Source organism: Atractosteus spatula, chromosome 11, assembly GCF_055471065.1.
Source record: "Atractosteus spatula isolate fAtrSpa1 chromosome 11, fAtrSpa1.hap1, whole genome shotgun sequence".
Classification (NCBI taxonomy): domain Eukaryota; kingdom Metazoa; phylum Chordata; class Actinopteri; order Semionotiformes; family Lepisosteidae; genus Atractosteus; species Atractosteus spatula.
In genome coordinates this window covers 8,690,503-8,715,348 of record NC_142716.1, presented here as the reverse complement: position 1 = coordinate 8,715,348, position 24,846 = coordinate 8,690,503, and the positions used below count along the sequence as shown (strand labels likewise).

Below are 24,846 nucleotides of genomic sequence, written 5' to 3'. Positions count from 1 at the left end.
ACAGTTCAGTAAGTAGATATCTGTTAACGTACAGAGAAAGGGAGAGGCAACCCAGCAAAACATTAAAAACAAAAACAAATAAGCGTACTACTGCAGGTGTGCTATTCGTGTCACATTAGCGTTAGCTAACCTTAATTGTATTAGATTTGGTATTGTTCAGAGTAGGCAGCATTTTGTTACAGGCTGGTGAGCCGTAGAGAAATCGCACTCTCCATCCGTAGCGACAGTTGGGAATGTAGCTCCAGCCGTAGCCGCTTGATTTTTAAAGGCAAGATCGTCTTGGATTTTCTTAACTACAGAAACCGCTTATTTCGCCCGTAATAAGACAGAGGCAAAAGATCCAACATGTCTGCGAAGGAAAGGCAGAAAGGAAAGGTGACCAAAGACAGCGTTACCTTGCTGCCTTGTTTCTATTTTGTTGAGGTAGGTGTTCTTGCATTTAAGCATCTTTGGAGAGTACAACACAATGCGTCTCCAACAAGGTTGTTGCCTACGGAATAGCAATGATAGCAGTATGGAATCAGTCTTTTATGCAGTGTGATGCATTATACCTTAGGTCTGCAGCTCTCTCAAATCAAGTGAGGTTTTTGTGGATTTAAGGGATTAACCGCTATGCACTAACTAGAGTATATTTGCATGAGAATCACGTTTAATAAAATGTCTCCATGACCACTGGTATTACGTACTGTGGCTTTCAGTACCTTGAAGCTACATTTTTCCTGCCACCATTAAATTAATATATTAATTGAATAAATAATTAAATGAAACGTTAATACCTCCCAGTCCTGTCTGGTTTGCGTTAGCAATTGGAAAAACTTAACATTTTTTTATTGAGTTCGCAGTACTTAACAAGAGCAATGTTATTGTTCAGTATCTCGTATCATTAATTCTTCAAATCCTTTAAAGGGTACAGGCAGAATCTGCATGCATAATTAGATATTAGTCCCTAGCCTAAAACAGTTTCTCCTGCTAGTTTTTCAATGGAAATGTGTCATTATAAAGACATTTGCTTTGTTAATGTGTTTGTGTTTGTGTCGGCAAAGCGTTGATCTGTTTTTTTTAATGTTAATTTCAGGAGCATCTTAAACTAAATTGAGAATAAACGCTATGGTCATTCAAACAGTAGGCTATGTACTGTACTGTATGTGAGTGACAAATATATACATGTGCTATGTAAGCTCTAAAATGCAAATTAACCACTTTTAATAGGCTAATTATAGCATTACATATAACTTATTACTCTAGGTTGCCAAGGGAGTATTTATAATAAGGACATGCAATATTTAGTATTTGATATGATTTATATAACATAATCCCATCATTATTGATTGTGCACAGATGTTTGTCCATAATTAGCTTCCATTCTAGATTTGATGTAGAACGGTTGTACTTTCTGTGCAAAGAAACTAATAGAAAAGTGTTGCTTTAGTATATTTTAATACAAACGTTTTTTTTTCAAATTGTAATTTTGTTGGAAGTTATTATTGCTCAAGAGTAAGTGTATAATGTTGATTACTTACAGCTCCATTACTGCAAGTTCATGTTAAGGCCTAACATGTACTGTTTTCTAAAGTTACAGTACCTGTTTTTTAGAGAAATTCTGTGCTGTTGAAGTTCATTGTTTTATTCTACTAATCATTTCAAGTGCAAATTAATCATTACTGTCATACTGCAATCAAAGTAATTTTAGTTACTAGTTTTAAAGTATAGTTCACCCATACAGAAAATCACATCTGTAATGTCTTCAATGCAAACTCACAGCAAGAAAGGTAAAAATGTCTTGACTGCACACTAACACTGACATTTCTGCATGGTTATAGGTTTAGAGCACCTCAGTAAAAAACCTTGTTTTTAGTTTTTGCTTTCAGGTTGAATTTGAAGACACTTTAAAAAACAAATAAGGTAACATTTTCCTTTTTAGGATAATATGTAAACTTAAGAAAGGAAAGAAAAAACTGTTCCAATGCATGGCCTGAAAACAATGACTGCAGCATGTGTATCAGGCTCGCATTAAAGCAAAATATATTTTCAACAGGTAAAAGAAGGCTGATGTACAGTAACACACAAAGTGCAATATGAACAGATGTGTTAGCTTACAGCTGACAATGAAATAATTGTTCACATCTATCAGTGCATATTTTATCTTATATTGATCAAAGATTGTTATAACTTGTAAGATTTTTATTTAAATGAGCTTTTGAAAAAAACTACTTTATTGTAGCTGTTCCCCTTTTACACATGAAAATGGAAAATTATAGCTAGAATGATATACAGTAGGGGATTCTATGGCTTTTGTGGTCCACTTTATAGGCCTAGAGAACAGAGACAAAAAGGGAGAGAAATACAGGCAGAAACCCCAAATTGCCAAATAAAGAATCATTGACCCATTTAAACTATTTTGTGGTATGATACTGTATTGAAGAAAGTACCTGTTCCATTAGCATTTATTATATCCAGGCAAAAAAGAGAACATAAGATATAGGGTTCAACAATCACTCTTAAATACAATATACAGTATGTGGCTACTTACAGTAAGATCCCAATGCTTCTAAAATGGTTCGCTATTGTAGAATCACATATAAATGCCATATAAATGGCTGACCCTGCGCTCTGACCCCAAGCTTCTCTCCCTGTCTATGTGTCTCATGGAGAGCAAGCTGGGGTATGCGAAAAGACCAATTCCTAATGCAAGGAATTGTATATGGCCAATAAAGTGATCTTGTCTTATCATATCTTACATTTTGGACCTATTCCATTATTCCGAACAAGGGGAACTTTTCTAGTTTTGGGACATTTCAACTGTATAAAGACAAAGTTGTGGGATTCCCTCAGTGGGCATTGTACTGTACATGTGCCACTGGTTCACTATAAGATTGCAGTTCAGGTTACATCATTATTCAAGCAGAACTCTATCCTCCCCTCTGGGTGTGGGCTAATTAAAGCACAATACATGCCATCAAGACAAAAGTGATTAACACATTTCTTGAAACACAGGATTGGTTCCTTCCATGGCTGCAAATCGGGAATTCCATCACTTTCAATCTCATCTACAGGGAAAAGCATAAGAATGGAGAAAAGAATCCAAATCTCCCATCAACATGACGTCTGCATCAAATACCAGATTCTTAATAAGGAATTGTAAAAATCCTTAACAACCAGCATAACATTAGATTTAATAAACCTTACTACAAAATGTTGGTGGGTGAATTCTATATGCATTACATTAAATGATGCTCCGGTTTCCTGCCACAGTCCAAAGACATACTGGTAGGTTAATTGGGTTCTGGGAAAATTGGCCCTGGTGTGAGAGTGTGTGTACAGTATGTGTCTGTCCCTGTGTGTCTGCTCCTGTGATGGACTGGCGTCCCATCCAGGGTGTATCCCACCTTGCGTCCATTCTTTGCTGGGATAGGCTCCAGCTCCCCTGTGACCCTGAAATGGACAAAGCAGTTAGAATTGGGTATGTAATGGGAGATACTATCAGAATGGCTGGAAAAGGGCAAGAGAAGCAGCAGACATTATCATTTCACTTTGTCTTACACTGAAATTCCTCCTTGGTGGCTCCACCTCAACATTAGCAATGTATGTCTCATCTTCATAGAGAGAAGCAAAGGACAGAATCAGAATTGCGCGAATGACAGTTGCACAAGCTGCATGAAGTTACAAGTAAGGGATATAACATGGCAGATATTTATTAGTCTTTCAGTCAACAACAAGACCATGCAATGACATTTTGTATTTCATTGGTACACTTACTTCCCTAATGAGTTTTATCAGTTTCCTTTTTATGTTCAATTACTGTTCATTCAACTACTATTTAAATGTACGGAGGTGATGGCACAGTGGCACAGATATTAGCATTGCTGCCTTACTGGGACCCTGGGTTCAATTCCGGACCAGGAGTGCTATCTGTGTGGAGTTTGCATGCTTTCCCTGTGTTTGCCTGTATTACCTTCCAGGTGCTCCGGTTTCCTCTCACAGTCCCAAACATTACTGGTAGCTTAATTGGCTTCTAGCAAAATTGGCCCTGGTGTGAGTGTTGTGTATGTTTGTGTCAATGTCTTTGCGTCTGGCCTGCAATAGACTGGCGTCCTGCCCAGAGTGTATCCTGCCCTGCACCCATTGCTTGTGGGGATAGCCACTGCCTCCCCACCACCCTGAATTGGATGAAGCAGTTAGAAAATGGATGGATAAGATGAGAGGCAAGGAATCTCATTCCCAGATAAGTACCATTTCCATTTTATGAAGGCTTAGGCCCACCATCTCCTGTTTTTATCAAATGTGCCAGACAAAGCAAGCAGTCTTGCATTTTTACAAATGAATTATTGAAACTCTATTGTAAGCAAAGTGGCTTTCTATGTTTGTAATCATGGTATTGTGATATCTGGGGGAAAAAGGATTATTTGAATATAAGAGTAGAATGATTTTAAATCTTGAGTTATGGAATAATGTATGAACAGTTAGGTAAACTGTACATAAAGTAGGTATACAAGAACAATTGGAGTGTTAAGTTTTTTTTTATTCTAGTGATGTTTAACACACTAACCCATCTTGGCACCATATTCTTGAAAAAACTAATTCTTCCCTATGTTTATACAAAGCACTACATAAGGGGGTTTCTGTTAAATTTTACATAACCATTCGTGATAAGTACAATGATGTATAGTAGATCCATGTGAAGAATGAAGATAATGCACAGAAGCTTTTTATGTAAAGTCTGCTGGGTTGTTCTATTATTGAGGTGGCACAGCTGACCTATATTTCCGTCCAAATACCAACACTTGGGAAATGTAAGAATAATCTTTTGTGGAGTGATCTGAAGCAAAATTTAAAGAAACAGAGAGGAATGAAAATCAAAACAACTGTGTTGTGTGCTTTTTAAAGTTATTTGTAGCTTTAAAATGCTGCTTTTGCCCCTTCATGCATAATATGGATGGACACATTACTAAAAGTGACACATTATTCTGTAAAAATATGTGTGATTAAAAACAGAAAAGTGCCTTTAAGATGTGCTACATCCTGTACTCCCCAATTAGATACAATCAATTGACATTTGAGTTAGATGCCTCTGCATCAATGCAAGAAATATGATGTAATGTTATATAAAGTTACAGTGTATGCATTTTTATCTGTCGCTTAATGCTAACCTGACAATCGTGTGTGAATAAAATATGAAACAGTCATGTTCAGTGTTACACTTTGTCACTAATAGCAATTGCAGAGTATTTTAATGACACCTGTCCATTTGATAAAGAATGCTTAGCAATTGTTATTCAAAGACATGCTTAAAATTCTTTGCTTCTCACTATGAGTGAGTGACAGGGCTCAGTTAGCAATAATTGGGTAAAAGTGAAATGTTTCTCCTGAATTTTGGAAAATGCCATGATGTTTACTATTTGTGACTACTCATTTCCATTTTGAAAACTCATTAATGAAATACTGGGAATATACTGAATCTGAAAAAAGTCACCATTCTAAACCTTTACAGTGTCACAGTGGCAAAATAATATTACAATTGACAAGTGTATTTAACAGTGCTAAAAGGTACACTGCGGCATTCTGTTTTATCTGTCATATAAGATGTACTGCACAGAGTAAATTCTGTTTATTTCAAAAGCATAGCAAATTGTCTTTTACTTATTAGAACAGATTTGGTCCTATAGGTTAGTAGGTGGGAAAACAGCACATTTAGCACAAAATATTATATATTCGTATTGGGTTTCCTTAAGAATGTTTCTTATTGCTAGATTTTTTACATGGAGGTGGTGAAACTTGACCATGTCTCATGAACTCAGATACAACTGCCCAATGATCTGTTCTGGGCAGAATATCCTTTTAGGATGGGAAGTTTAATTACTACTCATACGGTCCTATAAAACTTGGCTAGCTCAGCATGAGTCAATTAGAATTTTTACTTCAAGAGACCTCTCTCTGTTCCAGAAAGGCAAACACACAGTGCTGATCGATTGTGTCCTTCTAATCAGACATTCTAAAATAAATTTAGAATCATTCCATATACTGTAGAAGTTCTTGTGCCCAATGAAAGTAGTGAACAGTGAGATTAGCAGTACTCGGTTTACTGAGAATCTGACAATGATCATCGATTTTAAAATCTTGATGATCTCCCGGCCTTGAATTATTTTTCTTTTGCAGAAAACAAAGTAAAGAGCATTTAAGAAGGACCAGATACCTAGGGTTATATTTTGGTCTTCTCTCCTAAGCCTCCCAGCCCTCTCCAGAATATAAGAATAAATTCTGCTGCTACTAAGAAAGAAAAAATGTAATATCTAGCATCAGCTATATTGTCTCTCGGGAAACAAGGTACTTCAACCACTTTAAGATAATTGCCTAGATGTGCACAGGGAACTGTTAACACAAAAGCAGAAAATCAGTACAGTACATAACAGAATCCACAAAATACTCTGAATAAGTAATTAGTTTTTATGTCTATTGTATATATTAATAATAGTTTTGAATTTCTAATCTCATTTAGGTACAACTAAGTGATCCCTTGGACTAATACAACTTACCAACCTGAAGAGGAAGAAATAGTTTGTTTTCATGCTTTTGCTACTTAAAAGGAAACCTAATCCTTCTTAATTGTTTTGTGTTACTAATTTACAGCTGCCAATTCTGGCCTCCTCAGTTGTCAGCCTGTATTTCCTGGAGTTGACGGATGTGTTTAAACCAGTGCGCTCTGGGTACAACTGCAATGACCGCAGTCTGAGTATGCCCTACATTGAACCCAGTCATGAAGTCATTCCATTCCTCATGCTGCTCAGCCTGGTATTTGCTGGACCTGCGGCTACGGTCAGTGGTACTCCACAACGATTAGAAATAAGAATGCGACATGAAGACTTCGCTTGTATATTTGTTGTGATCTGTTTTGCTTCAATCCTAGGAATATTTGCTGAGGTGACTGAGTGTACAAATTGTTATTGTCAAGGAGGTTTCAAAGGTGAATCTGTTCTAACTGTTCAAAATATTTAAGCTTTTAGTGGAATTAAATTTAATGAAGTGTACAACACATCCCCATCCCAGATTTGGTTCCTTTCTCTCAGGCATAATGTCAGCTATAGGGCACACACCCTCCTTTAACAGTAGTGAATTCTGATATGCCAAAAAGCGAGTCTCTCTTCACAGGAGTATTAAATGCTGCTGAGAGTCCTAGATGGTTATGTCACCACAACACTTGTAATACAATGAGCCTTGTTACAAAAGCATACATTTTTAAAAAAGTAAGTTTAAAGGCTGGGGGCCAGTGTTTAGAAACCAGTCATCCATCCTCAGTTGCTTCCATGGCAACAATTTGGTAACCCATTCTGTTCAATTTCTTAATCCGTAAAACTGTTGCATTAATTATTATCCTATTATAGAAGCATTAACACCCTTCTGTAGTTTTTCTAGTGCCATTTGTATGTTTCCAGCATTTTTCTTCTGATCTAAGCTAAAGGAAACTTTTTGTAACATAATGCACAGTATACAGTACCTTATCAAATAAAGATCTATCTTGGTCATGAAATGGGCCAACAAGAAGACTGATGGGTTTTGATGGACCACCTAATTATTTTCACACTCCAATACCTATGACACTAACACCACTCAGTGATGCAGAGCACCCATAAGTCCCATTTTATATATCCAGAACTCATACAGTTGTAATGTTATGACTCAATCTCACCAGACTTCTTGCCTGCAGAATACAACGTAGATGTGTTTTCTCCCATAGATATTGTAAAATGATAGTGTTGTCAGATAAATTCAGGTGTCACTTAGTAAAGACACAGCATACACTGACAAAAGAAAAAATAAACTACAAAAGACTTGCTGAGATCTCCTGGTGTCAGGAGTGTAACATGTCTACTTTACTGATCACATTTTGAGACTTCTGATGGAGCAACATTAACATCAGTGCAACCACTTAATCAATAAGCTCAAGAATGGTCTTCCCCATATGTCAAGGGTCACTAAAGAAACCACTAAAGATGTTCAGCATAAATCTTGGACCATTAAGATTATGATCCAGCTGTTCAATGCATTTGAGTACCTGTGGGATGAGATTGGTAGGTTTGTGTGTCAATATCAACTACCAGCAAATTATAAAAGGAGCACACACAGCCTATATATATTTGTAATACTGTACACTGTTTAGTTTTGTGAATGTTGCTATACTAACACTGTGTTTCAAGAGGACTCCCTTAAGCCTTTATAATTAAAGTCATATCTTTGTAATGACATATTTTGTGAACACGACTGTCATTTCACAGGACTATCCTTTTCCCTCCCTCCATATTCTATCATGTTCAGTCTCTGGTGCATATACTGTTTTTTGTTACTGTCAGCTTTAATTTTACTTCAGCCTTCCCAGGGCAAAATCTTACCATCACTTGGGGAGTGTGTTCTCTCTGCTCTGGAGGGTGATTGTTGCATTATTGATGTCCGGGCCTTTCTTTAAACTTTCAATGTAACAGTGAGATTGGTGGCCATTTGAAAATAATGGATTTTTTTCTGAAATTCTGCTTGGGTTTTTTGCAATTGTATGGCTAGGAAGTTATGTGATATGTCGTATTGCAGTTCAGTATTGCTTTAGTTCTGTTGTTTAAATCATAATTCTTGATAAAGTTACGTGAATTAGGATTTGTTTAGGTAATTTACACGGTACTATTTGTTATGCTAAATGTATTGGTTATTGTATAGCCACCCAAAATGGCTATTAAGTAGAGGAATGCTTTTATCTATATACAGTAGAGCAACACAGTCAGATTAGCTGACAGATGAGTTCTTCCCAGTCAGTTTCCCTGTCCAATGGCTTTGATCCAGATAGGATTGTTTAATCACAGCAAATCTGCATGAGCGTTCTTATAATCTGCTCATACATAAATTTAATGGGGGAAGCATGGCAGTTTGGAGGTCAGGGCTGCTGCCTCAAAACTCAGTTTTGGATTGTGGTGCATTTTGTGTGGATTTCAAATGTTCCCTCCTGTGTTTTGTTCCGGAGCCCTGGTTTCTTCCAACCTTCCAAAGACCTTAATCAGTGTCTCTAAACTGCATGTGTGTGCCTGTGTGTGCTTTGCAACAAACTGGCATTCTATCTGCAGTGAAGTCAAGCCTTGCTTCCTGATTGTCATAGGAAAGGCTCCAGATTGTCACAACACTTATCAGGAATAAGCAGCTTTCTAATAATGGATGGATAATTTGAATTATTTTTCAAAATGTTTGCCCTGTGATTACTTTAATTATTTTTAAAAATGGGTTCTGAGAACATACAGTATTAGTCCACTTAATGGGAACCTCATGGATGAAGTGGTAGTAACTATGGAGTTATCAGTCATTATCTTTACCTCCTTGCAAGAACCACTTAAGGGCCTTTAAAACAATTACTTTGGGAAGTCTATCTTCTTTTTTAAATGTTTGACATAAAAGCGGTCATTGCATCTCAATATCTGTCAAATTCCATTTGAGAAAGTTTTCAATCTCCTTTTTAATTGGTAATTACAACTGTTTTCTAGTTCGTTAATCAGAAAACCTTCCTTCTTACCTCCCCTATATGTTAATTTGATTAGTTTTTTGGGTGATTTTTTTATTCATTCCTGTTAGACACCTCATTAGTTGTTTTTTTTTTTCATTTGTTTCAATTAAGTTTGATTGCTTTGAATTTAATTTACCTTGCCAGTCTAACTCATTATGAGTCCCATGGTTCCATTTTCTGCCTATAATGGGTATCATGTATATCTTTATACATTTCCAGGTGTACAACCTGGAATCATTTTGACTGAGTATTTGAATGAATTACTGTAGGTGATTTTTATTTTTTCCAGATCATAATGCAATATTTTATATCAGAGAGGCGTAATACTTTTTTCTTTTTATTAGAATTTCTAATTTGTCAATAAAATTAATCTATCTCCATGTAATTCAGTGTCCCATGTTGATTGGGATGAGTTCTTTCAATTTGGAAAAAATCAATTAATGCCAATCAAATTACAGTTTTTTTTCCTTTATGTTTCTAAGTTGCCTTTTTAACCCCCACACAAAAAGTATGAATCTTTTAACCTTGGAGGTAAATCCGAGAGAGGCGAAATAAAAATTACTAAGTGTCTTTCAGTCCCACTTTGTTGCCAGTTGTCATTTTCAGTAGCATGAATCTTACCACCACTGGTAGACACTGAGCTCTAGAGAGGAGGGTCATGCTCGAGCAGTCACTACAAGATCAAACTGGGCTCAGGTTCAGGTTGTTACAGTGCTGTAGAGTGAGCCAGTCTCAGGTGATTTCCATTATACCAGGATCACAGCAGGACAAGACCAAATATATTGCTCACTTTTTCTCCCTAGTGTGATAATAAAACTGGCACCACTGTTATAAACTTATGATATATTACTTTCAGTGTATGCACTGAGTGCCTTGCAAATACATTCACTTCCATATTTTAGTTTTTTTTATTTTACTTTGCAGTTTTTGCTGACAGATAACTTCCTCCATGAGGTGTTTGAACATTCAGGTTTTAATGGAAAGTATACACTTTAAAAAACGTGTATACATCATTTATAAGTCAGCAAAATGGGACATCACTGGAAGGAGGTGAACTCCTTTGTAAGACACTGTACTGCATTGTCCGTGTAAAGTATGCTATGGCACTTCAATAATAATGATGATTTTGATCAAGATTTCTTATGTGCTTAAAGCTGTTTGAAACTGGTAGTAGCTCTTTGTATGTCTACAGCACATAACATATGAATTTTAATTTTTAAATTAATTTTCTGAAAAGAATTACAGAAGGAGAGGAAGGCCCAATAATCTTTTTGGAATGTGGCTAGACAGCCATTGTTCTATTGTGACAAGCTTGGATAAATTGAACAGGAGAAGAATTAGTAGTTTACACTTGTCACACAAAACGGAACACTAGGAGTCCTCTAGTGCAATCTAAGTTGCAAGGCATGCAAAGAATATAAAGAAACTTAAGAAGTTGCTTCTTTACATTGAAACAAACAGCAGTGTAACAAACAGCAGCTTGTCCCTCCATGGTGTCCCAAAACCATGTCTAGGTTTATAAATTAATATTTCTAAATAGAAAAATAAAAATGTGGGTAATGGGTTATTTTTCTTATACGTGAAATGTGAGTCACATTTTTGGTGTAAAGAGTCATTTTTGGACATCAGAACTAGTTACACCTCATTTCTCACTAATTAAGTGCCTGAGAAGCCTGAAGAAAGCAGTGTGCCTCATTTTGTGTGCAGGTGATCTTTTTAGATTCTCCTGGCAGGTAGTGAGATTGCTGAGGAAAAGTAAAAAACTCAGAAATCATCATCCTAAAATGTATGGAAGACTAATGAGAAAAGGTTTGTGAGGAACCAGTAAATGTGTTTGTGGGGAATGTTTAGAGGGAGTTCTGGAATATAATTTTAAGAAAAGACATACTGGAGCTCTAGGATTCCTCTTCTTTTTTTATTTTCTTTGTTTATAGTAAATGTTCGCTGTCTTGAAATTTTATGACCTGTACATTGAAAACAATCAATCATCTATCCTCAGATTATGATTGGAGAAGGTATTCTTTATTGCTGCCTGTCAAGGAGAAGAAATGGGGTTGGAACAGAAGCAAATATTAACGCAGCAGGATGCAACTTCAACTCTTACATTCGGCGAGCTGTCAGGTTTGTTGGTAGGTCTTAATTTTCATATGTCATGAAAGCATTTTTGGTCTACAGTTTCAACTTCAGTATGAGGGTTGTAAATTCTGCTTCATTAGTTCTGTATTCCCTGAAACACTTTTTTTTAGTTCTGAATGTACTTCGAGGAAACACCTTTCTGAAATGGTCAGGTATATAACATACAGTACATCAATTCTTAACTTGAATATACAGGCATGGCTTAAGTATAAATCCCTTTCTTTATCCTTCATTTTTCATATGAGTTTGTGGTATATACTGTACAGTAACCTTCTTTCCTCAGGCAGGCTTTGGAGTACTGCCCTAGAAAGTGTTTTGCTTTTCATTTACAATAGGGGTAGGAGAAAAAAGTGTATGTGTGTGACATTTAAGTTCCATGACTTAATTTCATAAGCTTGGCCTTCTTTCCAGTTTCAAACTTCAACATCAAGTATTCTATACTAATCTTTAAAATATTAGAATTTTAGAATTCCTAAATAACTATTGGTAAAATAATAATTAATCTGTTAAAACGTATTTTATAACACACTTTTCTTATTTCCTTCTCTGTGTTTCCTGTTAGGGGTTCATGTGTTTGGACTCTGTGCCACTGCTCTCATCACCGATATTATCCAGTTGTCAACTGGATATCATGCTCCTTATTTTCTAACTGTATGCAAACCCAACTACACCACACTGAATACATCCTGTGATGAGAGTTCATTTATCGTAGAGGACATTTGCTCAGGTGTAGACTCTGCTGTTATCACTGCTGGCAGGTAAATTAATTCCGTCTGCTTTATACTGTATAACACTTTAATCTTTTGTCTTCTTTAGTTATCAAGTTCAATTTTAAGTAACGAACTGAATGTCTTTTTTCTAAGAAAAATATGTTGAAATTTGAAAGGGGTGTGTGTCTAAGAGTTTCAAAGAGGGAGATTTAAAAAAAGTACTCCATTTATAATCATAAACACCTTTTTCATTCTAAGATACTCCAATTTCAATAAGAAAATGTCATCACTAGTTTCCTTTTTACGTATTTGTTAAAACAGCAGTGCAGTCAAGCTAGTCTGAATCTTGAAAATTTTAATACAACACCATACCTTCAAATTCATGATTTTTTCAAATATTATGTTGAAATGAGTGCGAAAGAGTAATGTAAAACTCGGTAATGTTAGAGCGATTGTATTATTTACACCTATGAAACACAATATTGAATGTGGGTTTTCATGCTAAGTACACTTTTTTCATTCTGTTTTTAATGTTTATTGAGGAATGATTTAACAGATTATCACAAAACCCATTAACTGTAACTTTGATAATGTGTTACTGTATGTGGTTGTTTGATACACTTCAAGAGTTGGCTATTAACAGTTTCCTCTCACATTTTGCTCATATTTTATCTTAAATATAAAACCCAAAGATAGAAACTTAATGGAAACCTGAAAATATGTTCCTAATTTTAATAAATTAAAGTAAAATTGTATTCATTATTAAAAGTTCTTTACTTCATTTTAATAGGATTTTACTGTGGCTTTGGGTTCCTTTATATTGACATGGAAAATTTAAGTGCCAATTGAGAGATAAGCAATTAAAACAAACTGAAAAATATCTCCTAGATATAGAATCTCTTTTTCTTATACCTGACTAATTTACAGTTTATTGTGGTTTCAATTTTCATTTATTTTGGTTGATAATGTTACTCTTTGAATGAGGTGGGATTTGTGGCTATTCCAGGTAGATCAGATTCAAGGCTTTTGAAAACGAGCTCATTGATTCTAAAATTAACCTACAGTATCAGTGGGACTAGAAAAGGGACAGATGGCAAATTCATAGAGTTGATCATCTTATTTATTTTTCATTTTTCATTCTCTTATTGAGTGAGTAATAAATTAATTGAAATGGTTTTTCACACTGACTGAGCACATACAAATGACCATTATATCAAACCTAAGAATTATAAAATATGCAATTGGCAGTAGCTCAATGTATAAACATTATGTAGTTTTTTTCCCATTAGAGTAAATAATGTGTTGATCCAGTCAATTGTAAAAATCATAGTTTTACATATAATATTGCATAATTTATAAATTGCATAAGTTAAACCTTAAAGCTCTGCACTGTTGCTATCATGTATGGTTTACGGGCAATCCTTGTTTGAATATATGATTAATCTTTTTTCGTTCTTTTAATAAAAGAAAACAAACTCTCATATTGTATGCGTGCAATTGAATACATGTAAATACTTCATCAGACTTTACAAATGTCCAAATTTGTAATGTAATAGCATATAAAATAACCCAGTATTTCAAGATGCATTAATTAGTTATTCCAGCTACGTATTGTAGTTATCAAATAAATGAAGATGTATTTAGATTCTAAGATTCTTTAGAATTCAAGAGTTATTCTAGTTTATATTTTATACATATTCAATAAAAGTGCAATGCAGTAAGGCAAACACCTGCCCACCACTTGCAACCTTTCCATTGAAACCATCTGTCCATTGAATACTTAAATTACTTTTTACAGCGACTTAAAAGAATAATCTTGGCTTGAGAATCACTAGAGACTCTCATGCAGAAGTCTGAAAAAATCCCTGTTGTAGGAATTGAAGAGAACAGTGAATGTCATTCCTTTCAGCCCACACAAATTTGAGCTCTAGTGCACTTGCTGTATGAAGCATCGTGCCGTGCAGCAGTGTAGCTAAAAAAATTGCTAACACCTACACGCTTCCACGCACAAAATGCAAATTTGGATTTATTGGGAAAAAGTTTCCTGGTTTTGTCACTGTATGCAACAAAAATTAAATCTATCTTGGGCTGTACTTTATGAAATCAAGATTTGCGGTTGTGTATATGCTTTAAAAAAATAAAGATCGGTGCCTTAAACGGCTGATTACTTCAATAAATAGACACCAGTGTGTAAAATATTTTTTGTTGAGATTCCTAGTGGCTTTCCCACCAAAGGTGCTTACATACAGCAAACAAAGATGTCTGTAGTCCAGACAAAGCAGGCTGAATCTAAAATATGCCATCGGTGGAATCAGTACCACCAGGGTGGGTACAATGGAGAACCTACAGTATGACTCACAGTGTGAGAGATGGTTGATGATCCTGACACTTGTTATACAAATGACTTACAAATTCTACAGTTTATCATCAGTGCAGCCCATCTTTATGTCGGTGTCAAGCAAAATAGACGTTTTTAGAATTACTGTAATGCATTGCACATCTGTAAATGCACTTTCATGGGCTCAGTAAATCTGTATACAGTTCCTGCTCATCTTCACATTTGAAGTATCATTCAAATCCGTTGGTCTCTAGTCAGAAGCTGGAACATTTAAAGCAGAAGAAGAGTAATCCTGTTTTTCTTCCTTTTTAGGAAATCCTTCCCTTCCCAACATGCTACACTGGCAGCTTTCGCGGCTGTGTATGTCTCTGTGAGTAATTGATGCCGTGTTAATTGCCTTGAAACACAAGGAGTGTCTACCTAAAAGACTGGTTTCTAAAAGCAACTATTATGTAAAAATAATTTTGTCTACTGCCTTAAGAACAACAGCCTGTTCTTAAATGAATGACAGCCATTCTCCTCTGTGACATGCATATAGCCAACAGTGCATTTTTTAAAGATAGATAGCAGCATACTTAAAATTGTAGCAAAATGCAATTCCATTTTTTACAGCATTTGAAATGTTTATACTAGAAAATAAAAAGGAGTAAAAAAGGAAGAGAATTATATGTGTTAAAGATCTCCATATGCCTTAAATAAGCCTGTAATTAAGAGATATGTGAGATTGAATTGTATTTAATATACTGTAGAGGCTCAGCCTGGTCAGTACTGGGATAGGAAACAAAGTTGCTGCTATAAGTGTTGTTGGTGGACCAGTACTGGGTACTCTGGTTCCCTCTGGACCACAATTTCCAAAACCAAAACCACATTATAGAAACAAGTATCAGTGTGATGTAGTCCTTCCTCTTTCAGATGAGATGTTAAACCAGGAGGCTGACTATTTGAACAGCAGTGTTAACATCCCACCCAGATTCAACTTTGGATTTGAACAGTGTCGCCTACCTAAAGTTGCTCCTTAATTCAATCTGTGAAATTTCTCCACGTGATCTTCAGTAGTATGGTGTGGTGAGGTTGCTGGTAGATAGTTGTTTTGCTTGCTATGTACAAATGCAATGAGTTAAGTAAATATTTCTCCAAATTCACTTGTTCCTTTGACAATTATTGGAAAAATGTTTGAGGATTACTTGATGTTGTTACATTCTAAAGTGACATCTGTTTATAAAGAATTCACAAGGAAGTCAAGAAAAAGTAGGAAAGTAGTATGAAATACACTGTCAAAAGGTTTTGTGGAACAACCTAATCAGACACAGTAAAAATGATAAAACGCAATACGTTTTATATTTCTCAATGTTGTTTTTCAGATGTATTTTAATGCCACATTGACAGACTCTTCTAAACTTCTGAAACCGCTGTTGGTTTTCTCCTTCATCATTTGTGCCATTATTTGTGGGTTGACACGTATCATTCAGTATAAGAACCACCCTATTGATGTCTACTGTGGCTTCCTCATCGGTGGAGGTATAGCTGTATATTTAGTAAGTAATCAAAATCAAGATTTTTTTGCAGACTACTTTTTACCTGTACTTGGTACTAAGGTTGCAAATATTTACCTATGGTAATCTACTTAATAGACCTTAAATGTGTTCATTATGTACTATTGGTAAATCCTGTTCATATACTGTAATATAACTCTGAACTCTGAGAGTCCTATACTCGAAACTTTTACTGTAGATTAGGTTACATCTCCGTAGTTTCCTTTAGGGATTTAAGTATCTAAGTGTTTTGGATATGGGGCCTTAATTGTACCATAATCCACATCTTTAGTTATGATGTTAAGAAAGTCTCAATAAGATAAATTACAACACAGTGTTTCCTCTTTTTACAAGTAGTAGCACTTTCACACAAAGGGCCTGACTCAGAACAACTCTAAACACTGCTTTCTTCCATCTTATGTTTGAATTAACTTCATGCAGTATTTCAATAGTTCTTGTCAGATAACTCTTGATGGTATTCAGTCTCAGTGAAATACAGTGGAAAAGAGTACGTGGAGGGAATGATCGTTCTCATTCTCAATCAAATCATCTAAACTCAACTTTTGGTGTCAACACTGCAATACAGCAGGACATCTCTGAACTCTGAATTCTTTCTGGCTATACTGTAGGTATTTTATTCCTTTTAAAATAGCTGAAGTCACAAGCGTTCTTCCATAAGGCTCGTTTCACTTTAAATGGAAAATGATTAGTTGGTCCAAGCCCAGTAATTGCGTGGGCTTTATCAAGCCACATCTACTTGAGTTAAATGTGAGATTTTTTTTAAATCAGTGTTTGTTTTTTTTAATTCAAGAGGAAAATAAAAAACAGAAACAACACAACACACCCCCCCACCTCTCACTCCCCTCCCACTTTTCCACCATTCCTGCCCATGTGGCCACCTACCTCCATCCCAAAACTATAGAGAAACCCAAATATTTTCCACGGCAGCACATACAGTAGGGGTGGGCTTAACAGAACTTTGGTGGTGTCCACCTCTGAACCCCACAGCTTGTCAGTCCCCTGTCTTTAGCTATGTAGGGAGGCAAGGAGTCAAAGTGCAGCTCAGTGAAGGTTTGAGATGAGTAATTATGACAAAAACAGACATTTCCAGAGAACACTGGTAGAAGACACACACCAGGTGTATTTCCCACAGTACCGCAAATTACAACTGTATGACAGAGGGATTTATAGTCCAGCCGTTGTTACCCTATTACCATGAATGGAGGTTTATGAGTGGCCATTCTACTTGTGGCCCAGTGGCTATTCCTGAAGTTAACCCCACCTTTCTGCTATTCCTGAACTATCACGTACAATAGCAGGTGTCTGTTTTAAATTCACTCGAGCCAGGTCAGGAGGAATTGCCACAGGCCAAAGTCCGATTTCTACAGTTGGAGCAATGCAATGCAAAACTCCGTATGAGCAACATCAAGAGAAGAAAAGATCCACTGGCACCAGGGGAGGGAATGTAGCTGCCACCACTGAGTGGCCAATCTTTTTAGCAGCAGTGCTGCCAATCAGCCAGATCTGCCCTTGCTGTACAGATAAATCAAGCGATGATTCACCATTCAACAAAGAGATCAACAGAGAACCAGAGGCATTGTTTCCCGAGAACAGTCAGCCACGTTGAACAAACCTGCCCCCAGAACTCAGCCTTATTATTCTTAACATGCTCACATCATAAGAAAAGAGGGTGTCAGTTGCAACCCAGGGGTACAAAGCACCCTTCAGGGTGCCACTGAATGATAATGAATACGTTTTTAAATCTCCTGAAACCGCTGTATTGTTGCATGCATCCTTGAAGAACACCGGCATTATAATGAAGCCACGAGCTTTGAATAAGGTATTAGATATAAAACAAAATGCAATATTTTATAATGAAGGGACATGTACACTTTAATAACTGATTATACAAATTATTTCTAGTTGAAAAAATAAATATGCCACAGCTTACATATAGTTAAAATCATTAGCTTGAATTAATTTTGCTAGATTAAAACAAACCTGAACTGCTATATCAGGGTAATTAAAATGTAGTTTTCTATTAAAATTACATTGAAAATTATATATACAGTATATATGTTTGACCAGGTTTGTTATAACAAATATCTTTAACCTTTACAAACAATGGAACTTGAAGGAATACACTCATTTATACACCCACACACATACATATTCACACAAGAATTCTGTTCTGTAATGCCTTTGGCAGTATTCATCACTCATTAATGCCATGACAGTAATAAAGACTGACAACTGTGTTTTCACTGACCCTGCAAGATTCAGATTTAATTCACTAGTGACATAGTCACATTATGTTTAGTGACATAAAGGACAAAATCACAAAAAAAAATGTACTACTTTTGGTGAAGACTCAAGTGTAATTATTCTATAGTAAGAACAGTTACAAATGTGACAAGGCCATTCGCCCAACTAGACTGATTGGTACTAGAAATCCAAGCTGTTTTTGTCTTTGTTTGCTTCTGCTGAGTTTTGTTGATCTTAGTTATTTAATCTACATTTTTTAATGAAACAAAGATTCACAACTGTAGTGCAAAAGAAGGATTTTGTGGAGAAGACAAAAGCGTAGGTATAAAAGCATGTTGCTCATGTGTGGTCTTCTGAAGAAGCTGTGATGGGGTTTTTTTTATTTTTGGTTTCCAGGGACTCTACGCTGTAGGCAACTTCCAGTCTAGTGAAGATAATACAAGCCAACAGGCACATCACAGAGAACCTCTGAGGTCTCTCACAGACCTCAGCCAGGACACAAGCAGACACCTACAAGGCAAGAATGGGAGCAGCAGCGATGGTATCTCCTCCCACCATTCCGAGAGCATCCTGAACCGCAACCACAGAGAGTCCAGCTCCCTCACCAACCTCAAGAGAGCCAGCGCTGATGTAGAGATCATAACCCCCCGCAGCCCAATGGGCAAAGAGAATATGGTGACCTTCAGCAACACCCTCCCCAGGGTGAACACACCTGCTCTGGAGGAGGCTGCAAGAAGAAATGCCTCCATCCATGCGTCCATGGATTCGGCACGTTCGAAGCAGCTGCTCTCCCAGTGGAAAAATAAGAACGAGAGCCGCAAACTGTCCTTGCAGGTCATGGAAACCGAAGCAGGGCATTCTCCTCAGAGGTCCATAGAAATGAGGTCAAGCTCAGAGCCCGCAAGAGTAGGTGTCAACGGAGAACACCAAGGTCCAGCAGGTCAGTACTTGAAACTTGCAGCCGGCACAACCCCCTTGCCTAATAACAGCAGTGGCATTGCTGGCGGGGCTAGAGTGTCTATCCAGTCACGCCCTGGTTCTTCACAACTGGTTCATATTCCAGAGGAAACACAGGAGAATGTCAGCACATCTCCCAAAACCAGTTCAGCAAGGTCAAAATGGCTGAAGGTTGCAGAAAAGAGTGGAGCTTGCAGAACTAACAACCAGCCTAGGATAATGCAGGTTATTGCTATGTCAAAGCAACAGGGAATGCTGCAGAGCAGTCCTAAGAGCTCAGATGGCAGTACTGTCAGTTGCACAGGAGCAATCAGGTACAAAACGCTGACAGACCAGGAACCTAGTAATATAGTCAGAGTGGAGGCTCACCCGGAAAACAACAGGCCAGTCGTTCAGCCTCCATCAAATGATGGAACCGGTTCGTGGAAATGGAAATCACAGGAAAAAAGCAGCATCCGTCAGTCTTACGAGCTAAACGACCTGAACAGGGACTCAGAGAGCTGCGAGTCCCTGAAAGATGGCTACGGTTCAGCTGACAGAAAAAGAAGCAACCCAGACAGCAGCAGTGAGCACCACCACCACCATCATGGGATAACTACCATAAGAGTTACACCAGTAGACGGGAGTGAAGCAGCCTCCGAGACTTTGTCTATAGCCTCAAGTCGTGACTCTACACTCAGGAGGAAAGGTAACATCATCCTGATTCCTGAAAGAGGCAATAGCCCAGAAAACACCAGGAACATCTTTTACAAAGGGACGTCACCAACACGGGCTTTCAAGGAGTGAGGTACAGTATTCTAATGTGTGGCCTTGTTCAGTGGATTTACATTGAAAGATGTGAATGAAGCTTGCACTTGGGTTTCTTGCTGTCATTCAGTCGTTTTCTGTATAGGCTAGTCCATTGCTTGTTGCCCTAACTGGAAACGTACTGCTTTTTTCCCAAAAATAAAAAGCTATATTGTGCATGATATTTACAGTTTTGTATAGACAGGAAAGCACAAAGCCCAATGTATAGGTAATACATTTGATGTATATTTCATAATAATCTTCATTCTTCACAGTTTCAAATCTGACACTCATTCTGATCTCTGGCTATATTTAAAATGTTCCAAATTTTTTAAAATAAATCACTGATGAACTTTTACATTCAGAAAATCTTTTAAATGTAAATCTTTTTCAGATAGAATTCAGTTATTTCTTACTTCACACCATTCGCTTTCTTAAACACCACAGTGTTATTGCTTATTGCACTTAAAATAATCACCGCAGGATGTGCTTCTAAAAGATCTTCTTATCATAAATATTAAAACAGATTTCTATATTTTTTCCAGTGTACATATTTGTGCTATAATATGGGTGCTATACCACCATCTTACTCAGATTCTGTCACAGCTGAAATTCATATAATGAAAACAAAAAAACATTTATTTAAACTTATTGTCAAAGACCTATAACGGGATTATTTAAGTTTGCATTTGCCAGTAATTAATGAAAGAAACTGATGTCTCAGATTGGTTTTTATTTTGTGATGCATATTTTGGCTTTGTGCAGACCTTGAATACACAATTACAGACATTTGCTGCCTTGGGAATGCAGCATTGAAACCAATATGTGCACATCATGATTAATTATTAAATTCTTATACAAACACAACAAAGTGCTCTTCTTTGGCAACATAATTTACAGTAGGGATGAGTATCATGGACTCTTTTGTCTTAAAGTCTGCTTATGAAGCTGGTAAAACTACTGTTTTTAATATAAACACGTTTTAGATTGAGCTAAGTCAGTTGTATTTTTTATAGAATTCACACAGATTTTCTGTTTTTCACCTCTAAGGGAGAAACAATGTAAAATTATTTTTCTTAAAACAAACACTTCAAATAGTTCCCCGGAAAATCACTTTCTCTTTTTTCTCTCTATTTTAGCTGAATTCCTAAATCATTATCATCACTTTGCATCAGAGTTTAGTCATTCTGCATTACTATTAGTGGAAAAGAATGTGTAACTATGTAAACTCTGTGCAAAATATATTATCCCTCTTAATACTTCATTTCTTATCAGTAGTATTTGTGAAGTGAATAAAATTCAGTCACATAAGTACCATATAAAAGTATTAAAATTCTTAGAAAAGATTGGTTATTATAAAACTGCTTATTGGCATTTTTGTGCTTCTTTTTACACCATGCACAGTGATGAGCTGTTCATAAACATTTAGAAGTCCAGCAGGCACTATAGAGTAAAGTGGTGATTTGTTAGCAGCTAAAATAATAAGGTGACTCTGTATTATGTGTGTGAGAATCTTTTTCTTAAATATAGTTACAAGCAGCATAGACTAATGGATGGAAGGCTCTAAGAAAACGGTTAATTATAGACCAGATATCACAAATATAAATACAGGTAGTGAAGTTATCTGTATCAACATTTTTTTCTTTTTAGTATAAAATCCACGACTAAGTTTCATTCTTATTCTCTCTCACAAATTAATAGAAAATAAAAGCATGAATTCTACCAACTGGAGTATACTGTATTTTTCAACATTTAAATATCAGCAGTATTAGAGTTTACACCAAAATTTCACAGACATCTTAGTGTTTTTGCTTTAATAATATTTTGCTGTCATCTAGACACCTTAAAATAATAAAAAAATAATCAAGGCTCAAGGAATGTATTCTGCTAATTTCAATTTATTTGTGTTAAACTATTGAACGTCAAATAAATAACCTTATAGAAATCTATAAATTCAGTTGGGAAATCTCTATAGTATTTTTGTGATTAAATATGACAAGTATCACTATTATATCATTATTTTTAATATACTATATATGTGCCAAAGGGTAACAATATCTTTTGTTATTTTGTAATATGCCTGTAATCTGGTATATTCTTTTATTTAAGCAGTTGTAACATCAGCATGGTCATTTGATATTTAACAGAAGGCTTTTTTGTAAATTATGCCATTATTTGGCATTGACTTGTACCTTAATTTATACTTACTATTGAATTAATTGCTCAAATATTTCATCTTTGTACCACTGTAAATAAATATTTGTTACTTGCCAAAAAAACAAACATGTATCTTAGTATTATGTAGAAAATGATGACATAAAATGAAACCTTGGACATGCATTAGGTGAGGTGTATGCATTTAAATTGGAAGATACATGGAAATTTGTACATAGTGTAGGACAATGTTATGCAATGTTTTGCCAGTGAACATCTGTATAATGTTAACTTCTGTTGGTCGGTATGTGAATCAATCAATGCCTTTGTAAGTAAGCACTGTAGCGTGTACAACACAATCTTGTGAAACTCTCCAGGTTGTGAACAGGCCGTCTAGCCCTGTATAAAGTTTAAAACACAGCTTATATTTAATTGAAGACCTGACTGGGTTTATAAAAGAAAATTGTGCATTGTCTGAATATTGAAATAAATGTTTGCTACTAAACCAAAGAGTGTTCCATCTTTTTCATTATAGTATGACCATGAATTATTTTTAATCTGTGTAAACAGGTAAGAAAGGTTCAAAATAACAGGAGGCCATTCAGCCCATATACGGTAGCCTATCTGGTAGTTAGTAGTTAATTAATCCTCATTTTTTTTAAAGATACCAGACCATCAGCTTCACCAACATGGCTGAGTTGCTTGTTAAAGACTCCCACAACCCTGTGAGTAAAGAAGTGCCTCCCGTTCTTTGTTTTAAACATTTACATTAAAATTACCAGAACCAATAAATATTATGCATTATTACTGTATCAGTATCGGGTACTTTTCACTGTATCTTTAAAATACAGATTAACAAACTGTGATAATGCACAGCAGAGAATTGAATGAATATCCACAAAGGGATTTTAATGTTGTTACATACAGATACATCATATCCATTAAACTACCAGGGCATCAGCGTTCGGCTTCTAAAATTTGTAAATGTAAGGTCCTGGGTTAAGATTCCAGGTGGGACACTGCCCTGGTGGGACACTGTACCTTTGAGCAAGGCAATTCACTTGACTTGTTATACTCAAGGTACTAACCCCAAAAATAGTAAAACATTCAGCTCTATGAAAATGTAAGCTGCTTTAGATTATAGTGTCTGCAAATCAAATTAATAAGGTGATATACTGTACCACTTTTCTTTCACAAACCAAAATTTTAAATTAAATAGCCTTATAGTTGAAATAGTTCAAATTAGATCAGTGCAACCATTATTATAAAAGAACAGGTAAAGGTTTATTCCATGCTAAAAGGTAACACAATGTTTTGGCTGTGGACCCTTTCTTTATTTGTGAGACATAGAGGGAAAGTGGTAGATAAATAAGGCAGAGGAGAACAAAGACAGAGTAGGCAAGGAAGGGAGGAAATGGGCATGAAGCAGGTGAAAATGAGTGTCCAACCTCAGGGAGAACAGGAGGACAGGAGTGGAAAGCTGACATCTGCAAATGAATGGAGAGGATTTAGAAGGAGATGAGTCTGTCATTAGGAGAACTGGGAAGGTGTGATCCAAGTTTAAGGATAATTTTAGGCGTCTCTGCAATATTGGTTCTGAAACACTATCTGTGAGGACGCAGATGGAGAGATCAGAAAGATGGTGGCCATTAGAGGTGACGCAGGGAACTATCGGTTTGGAGAGATCTTTGATCCTCACAGCTCTGACATATTCCCTGAAACGACATGCCAGTCTTCGTCCTGTCACACCAGTGTAAATGGTTGGGCATTTTCTGCATGAGATGCAGTAAACAAGATTCCAGGATATACATGATGTCATCTGAGTGACAGGGCATTGTCCAGAGGGGCCTTGAATGTGCCTTATTTATCTGCTACTTTACCTCTCTCCCTCACATCTGAAGAAGACTCCATGGCCAAAATGTTTCTTTTCCTTATCTTTCAGCATGGGATGAATCTTTACCTGTTCCTTTACAGCCTACGCATGCTGGCGTAACTACCTACTCGAATGTCTTGAATATTGTGATATTCATTTTTGCTCGCTTGACATAATAGTTATGTAACTTTCAGGTCTTGTTCAGTTCACAGGTTTCTTTCTTATTCAGCTAACTGGCATTACAATTTTTAGACAACTGTATAGCAGTAAAATGCAGAATTTTTAAAGCTATTTATAACCACATTATCGCTAATTGTTTCTACCGCATTACGATTGTTCTGTGCCAAGTTTAATGTTGCTGTTTTAATTACACACACAAATAAATAAATGTGAGAAAAACTGGGTCTCGTTAGTGTTGCCATGTGCAATTATCATCATGAGGTCTAAAGTAGGTCAAAGGGTTGGCCTACATTGTGAGAGAGCACTTACAGCTAAAACAATTTTCTGAAGGCTGAAAGAAATAAAAGTGCATTCAAGACAGAGAGCAATGACAGTGTGGACTGCAA

General features: G+C 36.2%; 1 protein-coding gene across 1 annotated transcript; it reads left to right on the top strand.

Annotated features, from left to right (window-relative positions):
* plppr4a (phospholipid phosphatase related 4a) lies at nucleotides 1-22,917 on the top strand. The gene is made up of 7 exons (XM_088927288.1): nucleotides 1-423; nucleotides 6,625-6,810; nucleotides 11,529-11,658; nucleotides 12,228-12,423; nucleotides 15,026-15,083; nucleotides 16,075-16,248; nucleotides 18,907-22,917. The coding sequence occupies exons 1-7, from the start codon at nucleotides 346-348 to the stop codon at nucleotides 20,251-20,253; spliced, it is 2,169 nt and encodes a 722-aa protein (XP_088783414.1). The 5' UTR covers nucleotides 1-345; the 3' UTR covers nucleotides 20,254-22,917.
* Nucleotides 22,918-24,846: the final 1,929 nt, after the last annotated feature.

Excerpts from the sequence above, each read along its gene's own strand:
- plppr4a (XM_088927288.1), top strand. The coding sequence starts at position 346 with ATGTCTGCGAAGGAAAGGCAGAAAGGAAAGGTGACCAAAGACAGCGTT. Across the intron at positions 15,084-16,074 it reads TCGCGGCTGTGTATGTCTCT|ATGTATTTTAATGCCACATT; the intron begins GTGAGTAATTGA and ends GTTGTTTTTCAG. Across the intron at positions 16,249-18,906 it reads GAGGTATAGCTGTATATTTA|GGACTCTACGCTGTAGGCAA; the intron begins GTAAGTAATCAA and ends TTTGGTTTCCAG.